The following is a 21,860-nucleotide window of genomic DNA, read 5'->3' on the forward strand; positions in this document are numbered from 1 at the left end:
AAAATTTTAAAATGTTAGTATCAATGAATGTATGTATTCTACATACCTTCATACGTGTTTAGTGAAAAGCTGTTAAATTGAATTGTAGGTGGTAGAGCCTAGCTGTGGTCACGTAACTACAGCTCCAACATGAGCTGGCTTGACCGTGGAAGTACCACCCTCTCACAGAAGATCGGCATAGAGTAGTCTTTAATGGCTGCGATTCTTCCGATGAGTGAGAGAGCCAGTTGCCCTTTCCCTTTTCCCATCCGCAACATCTCTTATGTTGCAGTTGTCCATGAGCAACGGCGACTACCTTCCACCAGGTAGGCCGTCTACTACTTTGCCACCTTTGAAATAAAAATAAATGGATATTAGAAGCAATTATTTATATGGATATATCTTATTATTGAGTATACATCAAAATGAAAGAAAATTTTATCAACTCGTAAAAATGTAAACTTACAAAATATTATCGCTCCAGCTTTATAACAATCATTGACAATCGTATACGGTATTATTTTTTATTTTACATATAATTATTTTTTTGCAAAAGTGAACAGAACAAGATATGGTATTATTCATAGGTACCTCTGTTCGTCAGTTCATCAGTTTAAATAAAGCTCTTTATTATTAAAAAAAAAAGAATAATAACTTAATTAAAATAACCAATCATCATTAAAATTTAAATGATAACGCAAAAAATTTTACAGAAGACACAAAGTTCAAATATGGACTCAAACAATTCCTTTCATGGAAAACTTTTTAACGAATAAGTACCTCTAACGAATAAAAAAGCTATGCTGGTTTCAATTGAATTAAAAATGTAATTCACTGACTGTATGTATGGCGTAGATGCAGATGGGATGCAGATTGAAATGACGCAGCATCTCTGCAGTAGAAATGCGCATTGTAAACAATGCATTTAACGTCTCGTAATATATATTTAGGGTTTTATATAGCAATCTTCCTTACTTTTATTGCTTATATCTTTTTTTTATATTAATGACAAAACCAATTTTTTTTGTGTCCTTTATTTTAAAAGTTTAACTTAAAGTCAACAACGTAGTCTGGAAAATTTAGTTATATACTTATATTTCTTAATAACCTTGATGATGAATTTATTCAAGTTATTAAATATTTTTGCATCTTTATAGAGCAGATTACGATGCACTGTTGCCGGTGTCGCCATCTTGTTATCCAAGACGACAGCGCGTCGTTGGGGCGCTGCTAGTGCTTAGTGGCTTGTTAAATCATTACAACATCGCACTCGTAACGGCTGTGCGCTTACAATTTAAAAATATATTTATATGTCAAAATGTCGTGTCAAATTTTATGAATTATGTGCTTAATGTTTGATAAATCGCGTGTAATATTGTTAAACTGAAACTATTTTATTATTAACGTGTCTTCCAATAAGTGATCTGATAATAAAATGGAGAGGAACGGTGGATCTAGACTTCTCCAGATGCAGGTAAATAAATAATATTTGTCGAAAAATTTTATTTAAAGGATTAATACATAACAAAGTAAACAAAAAGCAATTTAAATAGGTTTTTGGCGTCCGAAACCCTTTCATTTAAATAAAAAAATTACTTTAATACTAATGCACAGACGTGTTAAACATAAATAAAAAGGAAAGTAATAAAGAAAAATAATTACCATTTAAATAGGATAATTGAGTTGCAATAATTATATAACTTATATTTTATAATTACTATTGACTATTATCTGAACGTAAAAACGAAATATATTGTATATTCTAGTCTAGGATGACAAATATAATTATTGCTTCTATGACTCAGTTGAAATTGTAATAAATGTATTAAATTTCCTTCCTTAAGTCAATATAAAGAATACAATACAACCTTACACTAAACAAATTAACATTAAACACATTAATATATATATATATTATTGTGTATGTTTATTTGTATAATGACAATTAATATAGTAATAATAAAGATAATATCAAGTAATCAAATTCAATTTTATTTTTTATTAAAAAGTCGTTTAATATATACCAAACTGACACCACATTTTTAACTCATTGAATAAGTAATTTAAAGTTTAGTTTTACAAGTGCTTAAAAATTAATTTTCATTGCGTTTGAATTATTCTTAAGTAAATTCATTTTCAATGATTCACAGAAGGATGTTTTTTGAACTGCCCAACCGTCGTATGCCGTTTCGCAATCTGGGCAATCCATCTTTTTCCTTCCCACAAATTTCTAAATCGGTGTGAAAGGGACGGTATCGTCTCGTATGTTTCTTACACAAGACTGAACCTTGACCTCGGTCATTTGCCGTTTCGGTCGTTGATTTCAACGGCACCGTTTCCGTTAAAACTAAACTCTTTTTTTTTATCTTCATTTCTGATATCGGCTGTATGGTTTCTGACCTAATATATTTTTTTATCTATATTATTCAGTCCGCGGTGGAATTATACCCTAGCAAGAGTAAATATAGGTTACTATAAAAGGATAAACGTCGAAATTGTTTTCACAATAGCGAAATTATTATAATTTTTCCAATTCTGAATATCGATTGATATAAATAGTATGCTATTATCTGGTATGTCCAAAATAGGTCAATTATATAGCGAGGCGATGACACCCCAATATCGGTAGAATAGAGAAATGCCATCCGCGCCCTAGTTTCGCTTCAGCCGATCGATAATATGACAAATAGTTTCAATTCAGGTTGTTACATTCAACACATTAAATACTAATACGTAACACAGGAATATCACGGAATGGCTATTTTACTATATAAAAAAGACTGTTGCAAGATTTGAAATTTGCTTTATATTTTGGTGATAAATAATATCATCAATATAAAACAGTTGCAGGTCTCTCTCGCAAGTAACGTTGATACGTAAGGTTTAAGGTTTTTAAGTCTGCTATTTTCTTAAAAACCACCGACAAATACTTGCAGTATTTAACAAACAAGCTTATACAAACATGAATATGATTTGATCCATAATTATTCCAAGACACTAAATAAACCCCCTGAATACTAAACTAACGAGGATATGACGATATAATTACTATAACATAACAAAAATATATGAGCAAAGGTAATTACTAAGTGACATAACTTGGCCTTTGGGTCCACCAGTCACCAGTCTCGCAACCTGTTGATATTAAGTTATGTTTACGTTTGTAACCTCAATGGACTCCCTTTCACAATACGATAACCGACTCACGGAGGAACATTAACCTAAAAAAAATCACTCCGCTATAATAACCAAGCAAAGTAAACACATGGCAGGGCTCTTAACGAAACTTATTTATTTCACCAAAATATAAGCACAATTATGAATGTTACAAAAACAACTCTTCCAGTATTCGCCTAAAAAATTATACGTAATAAAAGCCTGTTTTAATATCTTATTCGATACAAGGGCTAGAAATAGTTTAGGAGTTTCATGTAACAAACATCCATACCTACCTTTTAATATTGTGGTGATAAACAAACACATCTATAAAAACTGTATTACCTTTTTGAAAATGAAAATTACGACCCTTTCTGTTAAGGCTTTACTCAAAGATTATTAAAGAAAACATATATTATTTTGCAATTTTTTCCTAATACATAAAAATAAATTTAAAAAACTGTACCTGTTTTATGATATGAAGAGAATCTCTCATTAGTTAATGCATCTTTATTTATACGGTGTGCTTATAATAATATGTTATCTGTACCAAAGTAAATTTGTTTGTCCGTTTGTGCCATATTTAACTGACAGATAGCTAATATAAAAAGTACTTGAGCATTTTTTTTTTTTTAATATTTCATTTTCACATAGCTTAATCGAATCGCTAATTAGAAAGGACATGAAATTTTTTTTAACTTTAATCATTTCTGTTTAATATGGTACTAATCGAAACATCGAATTCGGATCAAACGATTTAACAATATGTAGACAAGATAAAAATTATACATAAATAGCTTTTGTGATCCGTAAGGTCGTGTCTATGCTAAAAACGACCCTGATGAAGAAAAAGTCGCCTCCGTGGGTGGAACTGATTGCGGTCCAAGATAACCTTCGAAATCAGCCGCGAATCCCACGTTGCGTTACCATAAAATGATTCTCATTATCTTTCAAATCTCATTATAATAATATATTTATATGGCTTAACTTATGTCAATGAAAGCCTTTCAAAATATGTCATAGCTCGGTAACCTAACACGTAAAATAACTATAGAACTTTTATTATTCAGACTTTACACCGAAAGTCTCTACGTTTTTGTATCTACTGCGGATAGAGATAATCAGATAGTAGTGATAATTATAATTTATCTATAATAAAATTTAATATGAGATAGAGGCCCCTCAAACCTACTCCTGGGTCGGAAGTCCCAGGCACTGTTGGAGCTCCTCAGTCCTCTCCCTGTAATGCGATGGATCCAGCACTCGCACGGTCAATCCATGGAATGCTGTGAAGCTTCGTTTCATATAAATATATATTTTATCTCATCTATATTTTCTATAAAAAATATATAGCAAAATAGATATAAATACATTTCCACATACGTCTATAATTCAAATTAAAGTCCTTTCAATCATCATTATTTAAAAAACTCGTCTTTGCACATCGTTTTCTCATTGAGCTCGAAATAGAAGTAGCAATTATAAATGTAATTATTAAACAAATTGCGTTTGTTTGTAAGATATTTACTCTATTATTAACATTGTTATGCAAAATACAACGTAACGGACACGTCTGTGGTCCCTGTGGTCTCTGTGGTCTCTGTGGTCGACAATCAACCTTTGTGGTCGACCTACGTAATAAGTAGCCGCACTCATGTCACATGCTCTGAACATAATCAGTCTATTTGATATCATTATAAAGAAAATGACATCAGTCTTATATGTCACAAATAAAATGTAGTTGACATTGCTAAAAGCTTTAACAGATTCAGTGTGAATAAAAAAGAAGTAGAGGCAAAGATTTAAAACTTTTTTCTGTTTCCGGAATAGTAATGAATCTAGTTTTTCAGCCGATGTCAGCCTTGTTTGTCACTACCCTAATATTGCGTGTTAAAAAGGTTATACAACACTAGCTCCCACTCGACGTGGTTGGTCACCAAATGTCACTAATAACGTATTATTCGTTACTTTTTACAGCTCTTTTTACGCTAGATGAGATAAGTATTCAGATAAAGAAAAAATCGTCTAAATCTGCGCCGGGACCCGATGGTATCCCATATATAGTCTTTAAAAAATGTCCATCGGTTCGTAAACATCTCACATATATATACGATAAAATCTGGTCAAGGAAGCAAATCCCGGAGTGCTTCGGGAAAGCAATTTTTGTCCTCATTCCCAAAAAAGATCGAGTCACAGATCCGAAAGATACTAGACCGATAGCCTTAACAAATACTATATCCAAAATCTTTTTCTCAGTTCTACAAACGAGAATGACGCGATTCATGCTCAGCAACAGGTATTTTAGGCCAAATCACCAGAAAGGGTTTTTACCCGGAATTTCTGGCTGCCTAGAACACAACACTTTGCTGTCGGAGAGTTTAAAAGATGCTAGGAAAAGCGAGAGGCAAATTACAGTTTGTTGGATAGACTTAGAGAACGCGTTCGGGTCGATACAACACGAATTGATGCTATTCGCGCTAAGATGGTACAACTTTCCGCCCCTAGTTACCAATATGATCGCGTCGTACTACTCAAAATTAAAGTTTTCTATAACAACTAAAGAAGGCCATTCAAAAACTTTTAGTTACAATGTAGGACTATTTCAAGGTTGCTGTTTGTCTCCAATTGTATTTAATATTGTAATTAACATCTTAGTAGATAAATTAACCAGCAACGAGAAAAAGTGGGGGTATCGGTTCAAGTTTAATAATAAATACACGGAATCCATTTTAGCCTTCGCTGACGATCTCGCAATACTGACACGTAACCCCAAACACTGTCAAGTACTATTAGATGAAGTGGATAGATTCTGTGAGTGGACCGATGGATTGAGGACAAAACCAAGTAAATGTCACTGTCTGTGTCTCGGTAGGCGGAGTACAAGATACACCTCATACGATCCGGGATTATCGTTAGGCGGTCAATGCATTTCTACGGTTACAGAAAATGCACCATTTAAATTTCTCGGTCGGAAGATTGATAATATAGGTCGTACTCCATCTTTAGAAGGTATAGTAGATAGCTTTTTAAACGATCTCAACAAGGTAGATAGCCAACAGATCAGTAACGTTAAAAAAGCTTGGATCTACGATAATTATCTGACTTCACGTTTAAATTGGCCTTTCCTCGTTTATGATTTCAATAAAACCCTTTTGTCAAAGTTAGATGCAGGCGTCATAAAGATGTTGAAGTTGTGGCTCGGGCTCGCGCTAACGGCTGATTCATCGGCTTTATTTAGGGATCGCAATAGTTTTGGGATGAGTCTAAAAAGGCCATCGGAGCTCTACAAACACCTGAGAGTTTCCAAGAGATACATCCTGGGGAAATCCCAGGATGACGTCGTTACATCGCTCCCAAAAGACAAAGATGCCCCAGAGCTAGAGTCAAGGCTTCAATTCCACAAGCAGTTTATGATAGGAGCGCAAAGTAACAGAGTAGGGTTAGGATCAAGTAGGAAGGTCCAAGATACGGATATATTGAAGTCTTTTATTCGGCAAGACGAGAATGATAAATATAAGATCCATGCAATAAGTTTAGAAATGCAGAACGAGTGGTTAGACATAGGAGATTTTTGCATCCCATTAGCACTAAAATGGCGCACCTTAATCCATGATTGGTCGCCAGCATTGCTAAAATTCTATCTCAATGCGTTCCAGATGACTCTCCCAGATCAAAGTAATTTAGTAAGATGGGGTAAAGGTACCGAAAAGACTTGCTATATCTGTGGGAAGGCAGTTGGAACTGCTAGGCACTTGTTAGTGGGATGTAGGGTACTCCTCGATAGCGGTCAATACTCGCGTCGTCACGATAGGGTTCTAGAAATCATACGTGAAGCGGTTAGTCTTTCGGTAGCCAGAGCGCAAAAGGAAATAACCACAAACGAGCGATCAGTAGGTTTTGTGAGAGAGGGCACTAGGGCTATAAAAACAAATGTCAAGCCTTACTCCATCCTTAAAGCGGCTACGGATTGGACTATAATGATGGATACGTATGAAAAACAATACAAAATCCCCGAGGATATTTGTGCGTCGGCCTCCAGACCAGACATATTTATGTATTCGCGAATCTTAAAGCGCGTTGTGATGATAGAGCTTACGGTTCCTTGGGAAACCAACATCCCCAAAGACCATACCATCAAGGTCAACAAATATTACGAGCTCACAAACGAACTCACTCGAAATAGGTTCGTCGTGGATTTATACGCGGTAGAAGTGGGAGCGAGAGGTATAACGGCTAAATCTCTCTACAACCTGCTAAAAGACTTGGGCCTGTCCAGAACTCACATCAATTCGTTCTTGGAACGTACTTCGAAGGCAGCCCTAGTAGGTTCTTTTCAAATATGGTTAGGTAGGGAGAGGAGCTTGGACAGTGGAGGTGAGCGTTTAACGCGCGTTAGTTAGGGGCCCCTTAAACCTACACCTGGGTCGCAAGTCCCAGGCACTGTTGAAGCTCCACTCCCTGCAACGCAATGGACCCGGCACCCGCACGGTGAATCCATTGAATGCTAAGAGGTTTCGTCTCTGTAAAAGAAATCGGCTCAAAAATATAAAAATATAATATGTTTTATAAAAATAATTTAATGAGGATTTGTATAAGATGATTATTTAATTTATAACCCACAATAAAACTGGAAGAAGGTTCATGTGGATTAGTTAAATTAAATTACTTATGATAAGGTAATTATCGACTTATTTCCAGTACACTAACTTCGGGTACTATTCTGTATTGTCATACCTACGTAGTATTGGAGCGTTGATACATTCGAGTGGTGAGATGTTTCATAAATCTAGCCACACTAGAAACGCTCCGTAATAAGTTGACACACACACTTGTAGTAAGGCTATCGATAAGAAGGTAAACTAGTGGGATATTAGAAGCGAAAATCTCCGATACCTGTTATGAAAACACTAATCACGAAACAAAGTCCTTTTAAATTTGTTTATTATCCCAATATAATTTTTTAAGTATTTAATACTATTGGGGCACTAAAGACTCTATCTATTATTAAATGTTTATTCTTATATGCTCCGAAATTAAAAGGTGTGGTTTTAACCGATTAATTACACTCAAAACATTACCGTTTCTCAAATAAAGTGAAGCTATTTAATATCGATAATCAAACAATTTCGTCAATATGAAGTGCTCTCAAACTGCGTTACTATTCCGAGTCCCTCTTCACGTATCCAGTAATGCACACTTGAGTCAACAACCAAAGTAACGTTAATCAAACTGCGTATATGTTATTTGTAGGTATGCAATTCATATATATATGAATTCTAGGCCGGGGTTCATTATAGACATTTTTTTTTTATTTAATATGTTCCAATTATTCTGTTACTCGTGTTCATGGAAGACATTTAATTGCAAAATGCAATTTCGTTTTAACATTACATAGATTTTCATTTTTATTAACTGTACAATGCGTTATTATTAAAAACCGATAAAAAATCTTCATATATTGTGTCGCGAATGCAGAATTTGTTTAGTGTACACAAAGTACACACCCAAGTATCTTTCTTCTGACGCATCAAGATTTACCCATAATAGTTTAATATCAAGTAAATTGTGTGATAAATATATCCCCACTCAACTCTTCCGTCCAATAACAATACACCTATGTTATCAATGTGGGTAGAGCTCCAATTATGTCTACTTTATTATTTTCAGTGCGGTATATTTTTTTCTTACATCATAGACCGCAAACGAGCAGACGGCCTACTTGATGGGAGGCAGTCACTGTCGCCCATGGTCATCTGCAACATAGGAAATGTTGCGGATGCGTTGGCGACCTTGATATCAGGGGAGGGAGAGGATGCGTTGGCGACCTTGATATCAGGGGAGGGAGAGGAAAGGGTAGGAAAAGGGAAAGGGCAACCGGATCTTTCACTCATCGGACGAAACCCAGCTATTACAGACTTTTTCACGCCGATTTGGTAGTTCACCACATGTAGGAAGTGACTTGACCACGTCTAGGGACTGCTACCTACAAATCCTTCTATGATATCTCTATAGAATTAAGGAGAACACGTGAAATACTTTGAATCTGATTATATTATTAATGATGAAGTCACACTTACATATGCACATGCATACATTATACTTAACACAAGTCTGTACCTCACACTATACACGAAGCGTTTCCCGTTTCTCGTTCAAAAACCTACGATAAAGCTATAATAACTGTTGATTTAATACGAAAAACGCAAACTTGTATAGAAATAAATTGCGTACAAAGTATTTTTAACTTAAACAGGTAATAACACTGCCAGAACGCCCGTTCATTTTTCTCGTGATCCTATTTATCAATAGAGTTATAGGTTATTTAATTTTTTATGAACAGCTTCAATAATAACGTATGTCCAATTGTGATGCTTTTGTATGAACGGTCATTGATATGTAATGCACGCCTCGCGTCACGTACAAAAGACTATTGTTGCAAAGCTAATATGTTGATAAATTATCTGATATGAAATTTTAATAGTCAAAATACTCTTATACTCGTGTTATGTAATATATATGTATGTATAATTAAATCAGCGTAGCCTTAAATATCCTTTAATGAATTTAAATTCAAATAAATGATGTAGAGGAAATTTATTTTTTTCTAAGTTCTTATTCAGTTCATATTTCTATTTCTGTAATCGAACCTTGATAGCAAAACTATCACCCGTTATGTCATGCATTATTATAATTTTGTTAAAATATACCCAAATAAATAAATTCCTACGGACTGTTATGTGTTGCACAAATTTCAATCCATCAGTTTTATTAAGAAGTGCTGGCTTGTCTTCATGAGCTGGATTATCGTGAGCAATTTCCCCAAGATCCTAACACAACCTTCAATTGATACGGACGGTAGTATACTACATAAGACGAACCTCCACACATCCGTTGTAGATTTTCCTCGCATACTGAGGAAGCTTTACCCTTCTTCCTTCCTCATGAGAACAGCAAAGGTTTGCAACACTTAGCCTGCCTCTATGTTCCCTCCAACTTCCAATTTGGAGATCTTCACGAATGAATAGGCTTTTACTGATATAGTGCGTTTACCATCTCTACCATCAAGAGGGATGATAACCAAGCATAATCCAGTTGTTATAAAAAATATATATACATATTTGAACGTATTCTATACAGATACATGGAAATCTTGAATATTAAGTTCATACGACGTACTGACATGATATTTCATCAGCTTCCTATCTAATACTGGACGCAATTTACTTTAAAAGGATGTGGCTGTTTTTATAATTTACCATGTCCATCGTTTCGTTCATCCGATATTACTCCATAACTCATTTTACGCTAATGGTCGTCTAAATTAATTTCATGCAAGAACCAAGAAATTTATATTCAATATAACGCCATTATTCCCTCAGATAAGATTTTTTTTTAGTAATAAAGACATATTTGACATTTATTTTCCATTTTTCACAGAGAGAAAGAATAAATCGTATGGTGAGAAAAATACTAAAGTGATTAATTTCATATAGAGTAGACGAATTCAGCGCTGTTTTGAAAATATTTTAAATTAATATAGATAATACATTTAATGTTAGCCTGTTCATTAATAGGTTATTGATTATTATAGGAGACGGTCATGTTGCAAGAGGTGGATGATGAGTTATTAAATGAGGAAGTAATAAACTTCGTACCGCATAAGAAATATATCACTTATTAATATTTCTTGTATAATTTACATCAAACACCTTTTTAATGTGAACCGTTCAAGTTTTTAATTTTTGTAGTGTTAGTGTAGCAACAGAAGAGTTTTAGTTAAAGTTATTATTATTTAACTTTTATTTCCAAGTAAAATTTTATTGAATGCAAATGCAGAAATCTTCAAGAGGAATCTTACTATAGTTGAACTAATTTAAGGAAATACAAGATTCCAATAAAGACTGCGACATCTTGCTTTGTCCCTGGACGGGACAGTTACAGAAGAGTTGGGCGAAAGAGCTTAACGTTACTGCCGTCTGAACAATTTATAACATAATTATTTTCTTCCTAATCAGATACTAGCATCTAGGCCAAACCCATTCAGCATTACCACTTGAAGGATAACAACATTAAAACTAACACCCATATTCTGATCTGTCAGTAAAAGCTTAGTATATAAAGCTGTAATTTTGACATTAATATAAATTATTTTCTAGATTCAGATCTTATACCTAGTTTAGACTAACGTAAAACCAACTCTAAACCTGTCTCGAGGTAAATTCTGTATATATATAATATGTATAACCACTGTCTTAAGATTCTCTGCAAATACGCGTCGTGTGGGAAGGAGGGCGTAGGACGTATGAATGACCTTAAAAGAATTAAAAGCCTCGGATGAAACACAGCTAGTAGAATTATAAAATATTCTTCAATAATGTGAAACTAATTTTTTTAAGATCTATCGGTCAAACTATCTAGTTATATAAAATTCTCGTATCAGATCACTGTAACTGTTATTCAATTTACGTTGTTAGTATACGTGTTGTAAAAAATATACAAGACTTATATAGTATATGAAGATTATATTATTTTATACATTCGAAGTAGAGACTGTCACAGCCACACGACTATCATTGTTGGAATTATACTGAACAATCTTCATTGATAATACTATCAACTGGTTTAATATGACAATTTTTATTATTTAAAATCATTCGAATGTATTTAAAAAATGTGTAACAAACTGAAGCTTAAGTCATCGATGACCGGGTCAAGTTAGAGGGATTCTTCAAGGGCATGAGCTGTTCATAGAAACACCGTGACATTGACTCTGCTGTTCACGTGGCCCGCTGCTAGGGAACAGAGCGGCAAACAAACAATGTACTACAACACCATTCAGAGCTGTTTGCTAACTGTTACGGACGTGGTGTTTTAATATTACCTTCTGTATGACCAAAACAATACAGCTCGCTTTTATATTGTAAAGTGTTTTGTTTGTAATTTAATACAACTGTCATTTAATACACCTAAATGATGGTATAATATTTATGACGATAATATGATAGACTTGCTTAAAACTTATGATCGGTATTGTTCCGACGAGATCGATGTTTTTCCAAATTGAACGGTTCCTGTCAAAGTTGATCGGTGTTGTTCGGAATTGATTGAAATTTCTACCGTTTGTCATGGAAGGCAAAATTTCACATTCTCTAGACCACAGTAACTGGTGGGAGCCAGATCATTGGAAGATGCGTTCTGGCCAGATATCCACGTCCCTGGGAGAGGCTGATCCAGCTGAAATAAGGAATGGTTGGCTCACATTACCTGACCCTAAGGTACCACAACAACTAACTCAACTTACTTATTACGCGTATAGAGAAAAAACTACACAGTTGTTATTTATTTTCTTCATGTATTCATCGTTACTGTCTTTGAATTTGGTATTAATTTGTTTAGATTAGATTTTGTTGAGCTTTACGTAAGAATTGCTTAGAAATGTTTTAATATGTTTGATATTTAAATATTTTAGACACGTTTCAAAGAATGACGAAATAACTATTCTAAAGGGACTTATATGGGGATTTTTTTTAAACAATCGCTCACATCGATACATATAAGGTAAGATTTAAAAGCAAATAAAAATCAAAACAGATATCCGTTGTAATTAACAACAATTATCAATAAACAGAAATATACGAGAATTTGTCTAAAAAATTATAATATACAACTACAAGATGTAAATTACGTAACAGAATATTAAAATAATTGTCTAAGCGAACTAAGAATCAAAACTTAGGATGTTAGTCATCGCGCTGTGAGGCGTTACATCACAAGTGATCGTGACTCACGACCTTATATGGAGAATGCGCAACGATGTTGGACAACACTGCTCCTTCAAGACTGTCAGACATTCAATACATTATGATAATATTATTATATAACTATGACTGATTATAGCTAAGACTTTCTTGAACATAGATTTAAATAAATCAAATGATTATTCATTTAGCCCGAGTTTCAGTCAATCACAATTGTGAAGTAACCGAAACGTGGATTTAAATGTGAAATAGATTAATAAATGTACGTAATATATCCGAAAATAATATTAAATTTTCATTGAAATGTGGATTCATTAATAATTTTAGATATCATTGGCTTGTGTAAAATCAATTTTTACATTTAAAACTAATAAGATCTTGCAAGGAGTTTTAATAGTTCGATAAAAAAAAAATATGTTATTATTGGCTATAAATTTTTTCGATCTGTGCTCAGATTAATTTTAGCTATTATATTTTATTCAAGTTTTACTCAAACTTAATAATAATAGCCATTTTATCTCGATATTATAAACATTTAGTACGAAAACACAGACAGGAATTTTATGATATATATATTGAGTTTTATAAGAAAACCAATATAGATCTAAGTTTGCCAAGACGTTCATTTTGAATACAAAAATAATTAATTTGTATTATCTCGTTACTCTATAATAGCGTTATCTCGTAAGTTCAACGAGCTTTCACTGACACAGACATGTCCGGGTAACGGAATTCATTAAACATGTGATTACGTTATGATAAAAACAATCATATTATCGAAGGTAACAAATAACAGCTTCGGTTATCGTATACGATAAATACGGATGTATTGATAAGAATTATTTAATATTAAATTACCTATTATTTCTTTAAGTCGATTGTCCTTGTTCAATAATTTATCGACATACGATACAACAGCTTTTCTTATGAAACAAACAAACTTAGATTAAACGTTGTTTCCCCTACCAATCACGCAAACATTACTGAACCGATTTTTATGTAACTTTACGAAATGTAACACACGAATCTATTTCAATAAACTGAAAGTAACTTGGTCCGCGAGCGGTGCTAACGGAAACAACTAGTATCATACCAACATATGTACTTCGCATGTTAGCATGAACTGGCATGCACTGCATGCATAACAGCTATGTATGCATGCAAGTACAGCCAGCCCCATGTTCATAACCAAAACAAATAAATTAATCTTTATTTACTTAATCTTAACGGAGTAAGGTCGATGACTGTCTATGAGTCAGGCGACGAGTATGGGCATTGAGAACGGCGATCACAAGACCGCCTTGGACGGGGATGGGATATTTAAATTACTATAAATAAATATATTCATATAAACACTAACATTTGTTCTGTCAACCAATTTAGTTTTTTTTTTTATTCATCTAATAAAATTAATGACATTCATATTTGAATGTGGAACGAGTCTTTGTAGACTTAAACAGTCCACAGATAATATGCTGTAATATTTCCGTATAATAGATCATAAATGAAAGTCGAACATATATATAACAATGAATATTATATTATTGTCGTGGGTGTAGCGTCCATATTGTAATCAATCGACGCGACCTTCAAAGTTATCTACATTATACATACACAATACAAGCTAGAACAAGACGTTTACCGCACTTAGATTGATACATTTCTCGAATGGAGCACTATTGAAGGTATATAATATAATATAATATACGAGTTATATACAAGAGGATTCCTCTGTCCGTTTATTATTCTGTGAACATTGATCCCGTTAAAGTGATCATTATAAATTAAAGTTAAGCATGTCATGACTGCGCCGGCGCCGGGCAACACACTCAACTTAACATATAAATTAAACGCAATTGATTAAAATGGATGAAATTTCTTCTTAATAGCACAGTTCAGTTACTTTGAACGATTTTAGTGTTGTAACGATTATGTTTAATAAATAAAGCAACTTAAATCGGTTCAAGTCCTTACGGATGAAACGATGAAAGTCTTATAATGTCCAGAACTTTTTATTTAGACAAATAAAACAGTATAACTTAATATTCGATTAATATTATTGAGTCGTGTCCGTGGAATGACTTAACCAGCCCTTTGATACAAATAGTCGCTAGCTACTTTAGGACGAAAATTGAATTTATATTGTCTCAAAAATTATTCAACATACAATCAGTACGTATTGTTATAAAATGTATCTATACCTATGTATTACAATATTGTATACTTTTTTTTAATAATGAAGATTTATGATTTTAATATATTTGTATATTTATATCAGCTCTTTTAATTCTAAAATCTTCCTTCAGGCTAATAGTTAGCTGGAAGACATCTCTTAAAGCCAATGATTCCATCCGTTTTAAATTCTATTTAGTTTTAATTATATTTTATATCTATTGTACATAAAGATTTTTACAGAAAATCTTATCTAAAATTTGAGTAAGAAGGCAAAGATTTATTTCATTCGCCCAGACTGTGACCTTAGATTCGGTAATTCAATCAAGCGGAAATGGCGATTGTCCAAAACACAATGCCATCCTTGGCAGGTTGTGGCTGTGTTGTCAGATTACGAGCAGTAGGTGGTGCCACCCTCGCTCGTAACATAATTATAGATATCTACATATAGAGTTGTAACTTAAAGGTTAAACTTTGAAAACTAGATATACATTTGAATGTTAAAACTACCAGTTATATGTATCTATAGCTATTGATACATTTCAGTTCGAGGATCATTAATAACTATCGGTCTTTATAAAAAATTATACTACTAGATAAATTGTTATTAAATTTTACATTAAGTCATCACCATTTAGACTTATTACAGATGAAGTTTTAAAACTAAAAAAAGATTTTTATAAGCAATACAATATGGTCGGTGATGTTGTGTTTTTTTTTTTTGCACGAAGGCATATCAATAAACGAAGACGAAATCGCGGGTCTCGGTTAATACAGACTGATAATATCTAATCTATACTAATAAGTAAAATTGGAATGTCTGTTTGTAATATTTTAATAACCCCTTTTTTACTACATGCATATGAATATGTATACGGAACAATTACACCAAAATATATTTTTTTTTAATTTTTGTCTGTCTGGCTGTTTGTTCCGGCTAATCTCTGAAATGGCTGGACCGATTTTTACGTGATTTATTGGCAGGTAGCTGATGTAATAATGAGTAACTTAGGACACTTTTTATCAAGATCCCGAATCCCCATCCCGAAATTATAACGCGCGAGTGGGAGGCAGGGTTCATACGGAGCTTAAGTTATTTCATTGTTTCTTATTGTTTTGCTTACGCAGACGGAGTCATATATATATGACTATATACATATAAGAATCTGCATTATATGTTAAACTTGAGTATAACAACATTCCGAAAATATAGAAGCAAAACTAATGTAGAGAAAATTTTGTCTGCTTCAAAAAATCAGTTTAAAAAATATTAAAGTTTCTAATAAAATTATCTAAAATGAATAAGAAAAACTCTCATCGTCTCAAAGTCATTCTCGTATTGAAACTGCTAACTAATCCGTATTTTTGATACAACTGACAGTTTCAACCTTCCACTAGGCACGCTTCCAGCAGAAGCAATTACAGGAGCGCGAACAGAAGATCGCGTCTCTATACGAATCACAGCAAGCCAGGGCTCTGGACCGAGTGAGACACTCGCCAAGCAACGGACTCACCAGCACCACGCCTACACTACCATCACCACAGACCCTGCCTCATCAGCCGGGGAAGGTAGGGAACAAGCATTGTTCCATGAATAGGAAAAATATCTGTAAATCATAAATGAGGTTGACGGAAATTGGCTTAGCGTTGCTTAACACCTCTATCGATGAATGGCTCTAATGTGACTATGTCCGAGGCTACGCCAGTTTCTATTGAAAAAAGCAGGACATTTTCATAAAATCAAGACTACGTAGAGCGATAATTTCATGAAAATCGTTAAAGCTTATTCGAGATCAATCACAAAGATGTTGGACAACGGTTGGTTCCTGCTACACGAGATATTATGTACCAAGTTTTAACTACACCCTTTTTCTCAGTATGAAAGTTTACAATACTGTAATGATTTTATTTTAATGTTTTGTAAACTGTGAGTAGTTTCGTTTCATCTAGTGATTATTCATACAGAGCAAACACTTCACTGAACCGATAATGTACCGATAAAAGTTAGTTCACTGATATGTTTCACAAAAGATTCAAACACATATATAAATTGTAGAAAATTATAATTCAAATATCACAATGTACAGAAATTTTATGTCATTGAAAATATAGAGCCTACAGTTATTTCTTATTGTTGACGAAGATCATATGTACGAGAACATAAGATTCAATCCTTCAGGCTCGAATAATGAAAAAACCTTTTCTTTTAACAGCTTTAATAGATATTAATTAATTTCTATGAAATTCAACACATGTTGTCTCCATCATGAGTATTTGCGAATCTCAGGTCCGTCAGATGTTTGAAGAGAGGCGAACCAAGGCCGGGATAGACAAGAGCTACCCTCTCCAACCGATACAGAACACGGAGCGGACACAGCCGCGCAAGACCATGACCAACGGCTTAAATAAACTGACAACCAAGACTGCTGACAGGAAAACGCTGAAAACGCTCACCACGAGCACACACACTGTCAAAAAACAGAACACTACGAAGGTAAAACATGTTCCTTAACACTCGCAATAATTATTTCCCTCGTCTTCATTACTTGACGTCATATGATAGTGATATATTTTTAATCTGTGATGTGACGTGCAGGTCCATAAAGTCGGTGCGGCTGTGAACGGCTCCGGAGACGTCAACCACAACCACGAGCTGGACCTCAACACCAACACGTCTGTGGTGAGACTTAGAATGTAACATACATTTATAATATTTTCATATATACCAACGAATTATATTTTTTCTTCACGTAATTGAGTAATTTTACTACATAAAAATTGATTATAATATGTCCAGCAGCCTCGCAGCAACGGTGAAGTACAAAAAGATGAGAGAGACGCCAACGACAACACGGAGCTCATAGAGAACGAAACCTTCCCTGAACTAGCGCTGGAGCAGTTGACGCCGCGGACGACGCCAGACACGAACGGGAACAATAATAATAAGAAGTGATTGTGAATAAATAATAAAAAGATCTGTGGTATATACCATGCAGCAAAAAGTATTTACTGTTGGAAGACTGGCCGGTGATGATATATCTATATGAAAAAAAAGTTACAACAGATTATATACACGCTAGATCATATAGTAGGGCACGTAACAAAAAAGAAAGAAATTAAAAATAATGGGACAAAAGCGGCGACAGGGGTTATAATGATGTAAAACATAATGAGCGCCATCCGCACCCCTCCACACACACAGAAATATCATGTTTCAATTTTACATGAATTCATGTAGTTTTCCTATATAGGAGCAGTCCGGCAGCGACGAGGCCCAGGAGTCCAGTGAAGAGTAAGCCGGCAGCTGTCACAACACCCAGGAAACTGACCAGTGACAATAAGGTAAGACTCACAGACAAACACGACCAACACAAACACTCACTCCGTACAGTCGGGGAGCGAAAATACTTTTTAAACAGGCTGAATAAACCTCCTTTGTGAATGTCTCGTTTGTTCCAAACTCAAACCGGGTGCGAGCCGTCACCGTCACTGTCGCTGGTCCGGCAAGACGTTAAATTTAAAGTCGCATAATAACGTATTATATAATGTGATTGTTTGTGTCAGGCGTCCAGGGAGAACAGTAAGCCCCGGGGGGCGATGCAGCGGACGGTCAACTCGGTGAGTCCTAGGAGGTGGTGGGCGGCACGTGATGAGGCTTGATAAGACACAACCACTATAGTGGAGGGAGGCTTAAGACTGAAACCGCGCCCTCGCGGAACGATACTCCGGGGAACAACTTACACTGATAGTATTTATGAAATTATTAAACTGTCGCTGAACGCGTCATTTGTCTTTTTCAATATAAACTACTGAAGTTCGTTTTCCGCTAAAGTATGGCGATGTTTCAAAAATAAATAACATAAATGCTTTTCTTCCCGAGCTCGCAAAGAAGTTAACAATAATTTATTTGAAAATTTACTTAATTTCCATTCTCAGTTCCTGTAAACATTTTCTCGTTCGATACAACAGTACCACAGGAACACGATTTTTAACTAAATCATTCAATTATAGCTCCAAGTGCTTTATAAATAGGGACGTGATTAGTTTGCAATTTTTTTTTATGTTAAATGTCTTCAACTTTTGTATTGCAGGTACTTAAAAAACCTCTCACTGCGGTAATTTTATTTACTATAATCATTTTACATCAATCATAACTTCATATGACAAACTTAATATTTTAAATAATCGATATTATGAATAAAAATGATTCATCAAAGAAATGATTCTTAGTCTGTTGTTTATATAACAAATACCATTTTCTTATTTTAAGACTATAAATATGCAGTTCCTGTTAACATAACGCAAAATAAAATTTTACGCTTGGATTACAAAAGTATGCTCCACCCTCACTGTTTTTTATCAAATAGGCCCTATTCCCTATGCCCTAATTTTCTCGCTTCATAGAATTTCACACTTTCTCCAAAATGACCAAAACCAAACTTTAATACATCATACAAGCTACAGACATATCTCATGCATTCCTTACAATTTGGTAACAAGAAATAGATTGTCGTTCCGACTCGCTCTAATCATGGTTCAACGACGGCCAGAGTCCACAGACCTCCGCCTCGAAGGCGCGCTCGACCACCGAGAGGTCTAGTGAAGGGGCGTGCGGCGTCTGCGGGCGGCACTTCGCCCCCGACAGACTCGCCAGGCACCAGGACATCTGCCGCAAGACACACTCCAAGAAGAGGAAGCCCTTCGACGTGCTCAAACACAGACTAGCGGTCAGTACCATAATATATATATAAACTCTCTTGTCCATGGCTGTATGATTTGGACTAATTCAATATCTATAGAAAATTATTTTAAAAAGTCCCTACTGATGACATTTCCTTATAACAATAGACAACATTGCTTTTCATTTTTTCTATTCAACCATATTTTGTTGTTTGTACCCTTTATATAATATATTTGTGAACTAATTTATAACGTGTTATATTCCGCTTCGTGAATGGATTAGGGAACCGCCGCTGACAGTCACAAGGCAAGGAAAATTGTTTATAACACTGAATGACACATACACATAAAGATATTACAAAACGCCCTTTAGTAACTCGTTTGTCATAAATTAATAGCAATTTTGATTAAAACATTTAAATTAAAATGGTCGCATAAAATATACAATGGAAAACTCACCGACACGAACGGATTTCACTCCCTGACACGAGACGGTCAATTAAATATTCTACAGATATAAATATATAACCGTCATAAGTTAGTAGCTGCAGCGGCTCGGATGCGACTCCAGCCACAGCACACAGCAGGCTCACATCCCGGCCGTGGCGATGAATTACTTGACCCTATTGTTTGATAAAATATTAGTTCGATACAAAGACTTCATTGTCTTCGAAACATGTCCAGGGCACGGAAGCCGAGCCGTTCATCAACCGACTCCGCAAGGGACCCGCCAACACCTCCTCCACCAAGCTGCAGAAGCCTCTGAACAGTACGTGGAGACAGAAACACGAGGAGTTCATCCAGGCGATACGAGCCGCCAAGCAAGTTCAGGCGCATCTCAACGCTGGAGGTACTCCCACCACACAGCACAGTTAACATGACTAGCTTACAGTTAGAGAGCTTTGAGCATATGGGATCATAAGCTCATGAATGTGTGACCACACGCGGTCGGTGTCGTGGCGGGGAGACTTTGAAAGAGTGCGATCTATATCCTCACTGCAACTTTTTTTAGCTTTATTTAAAACTAATATCATCAAGAAAACCGAAGCAAACCAAGGTCTATATTATATAACCTGTAACACTCTCTCCTCCGTGTGCAGGTAAGTTGAGCGACCTGCCGCCGCCTCCTCCGTCCGAGAACCCGGACTACGTCCAGTGTCCTCACTGCAAGAGACGCTTCAACCAAGCCGCCGCCGACAGACACATCCCCAAGTGCGCCAACTTTCAATTCAACAAAAGTAAACAACCGCCCAAAAAACGATAATCACATCAACAAACGCAGCAGCGGACCGTCGACCGGGTCTAAAGTAAACTCTGACTCTTAAGACGAAGTTATACGTTTTTTTTTCACTAGCCTTAAATTTTATTGACCTTGCTCTTAGACCGCTCACGCGTTACAACGAACTCTAGAAACTAATATATTACTTTTTCCTATAAAACAGTAACAGCAACTCATTCATAGGTTTCCGTGACCCGATAGCCAATAATATAACCTTTGGGCATTTCTGATTCAAACATAAGTACATTAACTGCGTCGGGTAGCGTTCCCGTCCGCGTCGTTCTATCGCGGGAACCGTTTCTATGGCACGGGCTGATAATGAAGTAGAGATGTCCGCGTGTCGTATGGGCGAGTACTGCTTAGAGAACCTCATCCTCCGCCTGTGCCTGGCGGCGCTGGTGTCCTTCACCATCTGGACGGTCATGAGATTCGTTCACGACCACACGTGCGTCCGTCCGTCTCACGCCGTACTAATACCCGACACCGACTTCGACTCCATACCAAACTTTCTGCACCTCCTCCATGAGGTCGAACTCGAGTGACCTCCCGACTCTGACTCGCTAGACCTTAATCTTCAACAACAGATCACGTGTTTAATATTATATAACAGTAGTGGTTACATTCCCAAAGCCCGTACTCTTGTAATCGTTTCAATCTCGTAGGCGAATAAATTAACTGTTGACAAAATTAAGAAATTATTATTATTAAAAATTAGTTCTGATTAATTTTATATTTGTAAAAAATACGCTTTTTTTTCAATGTTAACACAGCGCTGGATGTTATTGGAATTTTTTAAATATACTTATCATTTTTATAATGTGTTTTTTTTAATACAC

General features: G+C 35.2%; 1 protein-coding gene across 5 annotated transcripts; it reads left to right on the forward strand.

The window, feature by feature from the left end:
* The first annotated feature begins 1,216 nt into the window (after positions 1-1,216).
* LOC116772872 (zinc finger C2HC domain-containing protein 1C) lies at positions 1,217-21,841 on the forward strand. Of its 5 annotated transcripts, XM_061528594.1 has the most exons (12): positions 1,217-1,453; positions 12,289-12,410; positions 16,464-16,634; positions 17,353-17,559; positions 17,662-17,745; positions 17,863-18,014; positions 18,317-18,407; positions 18,630-18,683; positions 19,157-19,180; positions 19,616-19,792; positions 20,430-20,595; positions 20,846-21,841. In XM_061528594.1, the coding sequence occupies exons 2-12, from the start codon at positions 12,324-12,326 to the stop codon at positions 21,007-21,009; spliced, it is 1,377 nt and encodes a 458-aa protein (XP_061384578.1). In that variant the 5' UTR covers positions 1,217-1,453; positions 12,289-12,323; the 3' UTR covers positions 21,010-21,841. The 5 variants fall into 5 exon arrangements, with proteins under 5 accessions (XP_061384578.1, XP_032521065.2, XP_061384575.1 ...); XM_032665174.2 differs by lacking the exon at positions 12,289-12,410 and having other exon boundaries at positions 1,219-1,453; XM_061528591.1 differs by lacking the exon at positions 1,217-1,453 and having other exon boundaries at positions 12,246-12,410; positions 17,866-18,014.
* The last annotated feature ends 19 nt before the right edge of the window (positions 21,842-21,860 follow it).

Source organism: Danaus plexippus (assembly GCF_018135715.1).
Source record: "Danaus plexippus chromosome 18 unlocalized genomic scaffold, MEX_DaPlex mxdp_35, whole genome shotgun sequence".
In the NCBI taxonomy this organism is placed as follows: domain Eukaryota; kingdom Metazoa; phylum Arthropoda; class Insecta; order Lepidoptera; family Nymphalidae; genus Danaus; species Danaus plexippus.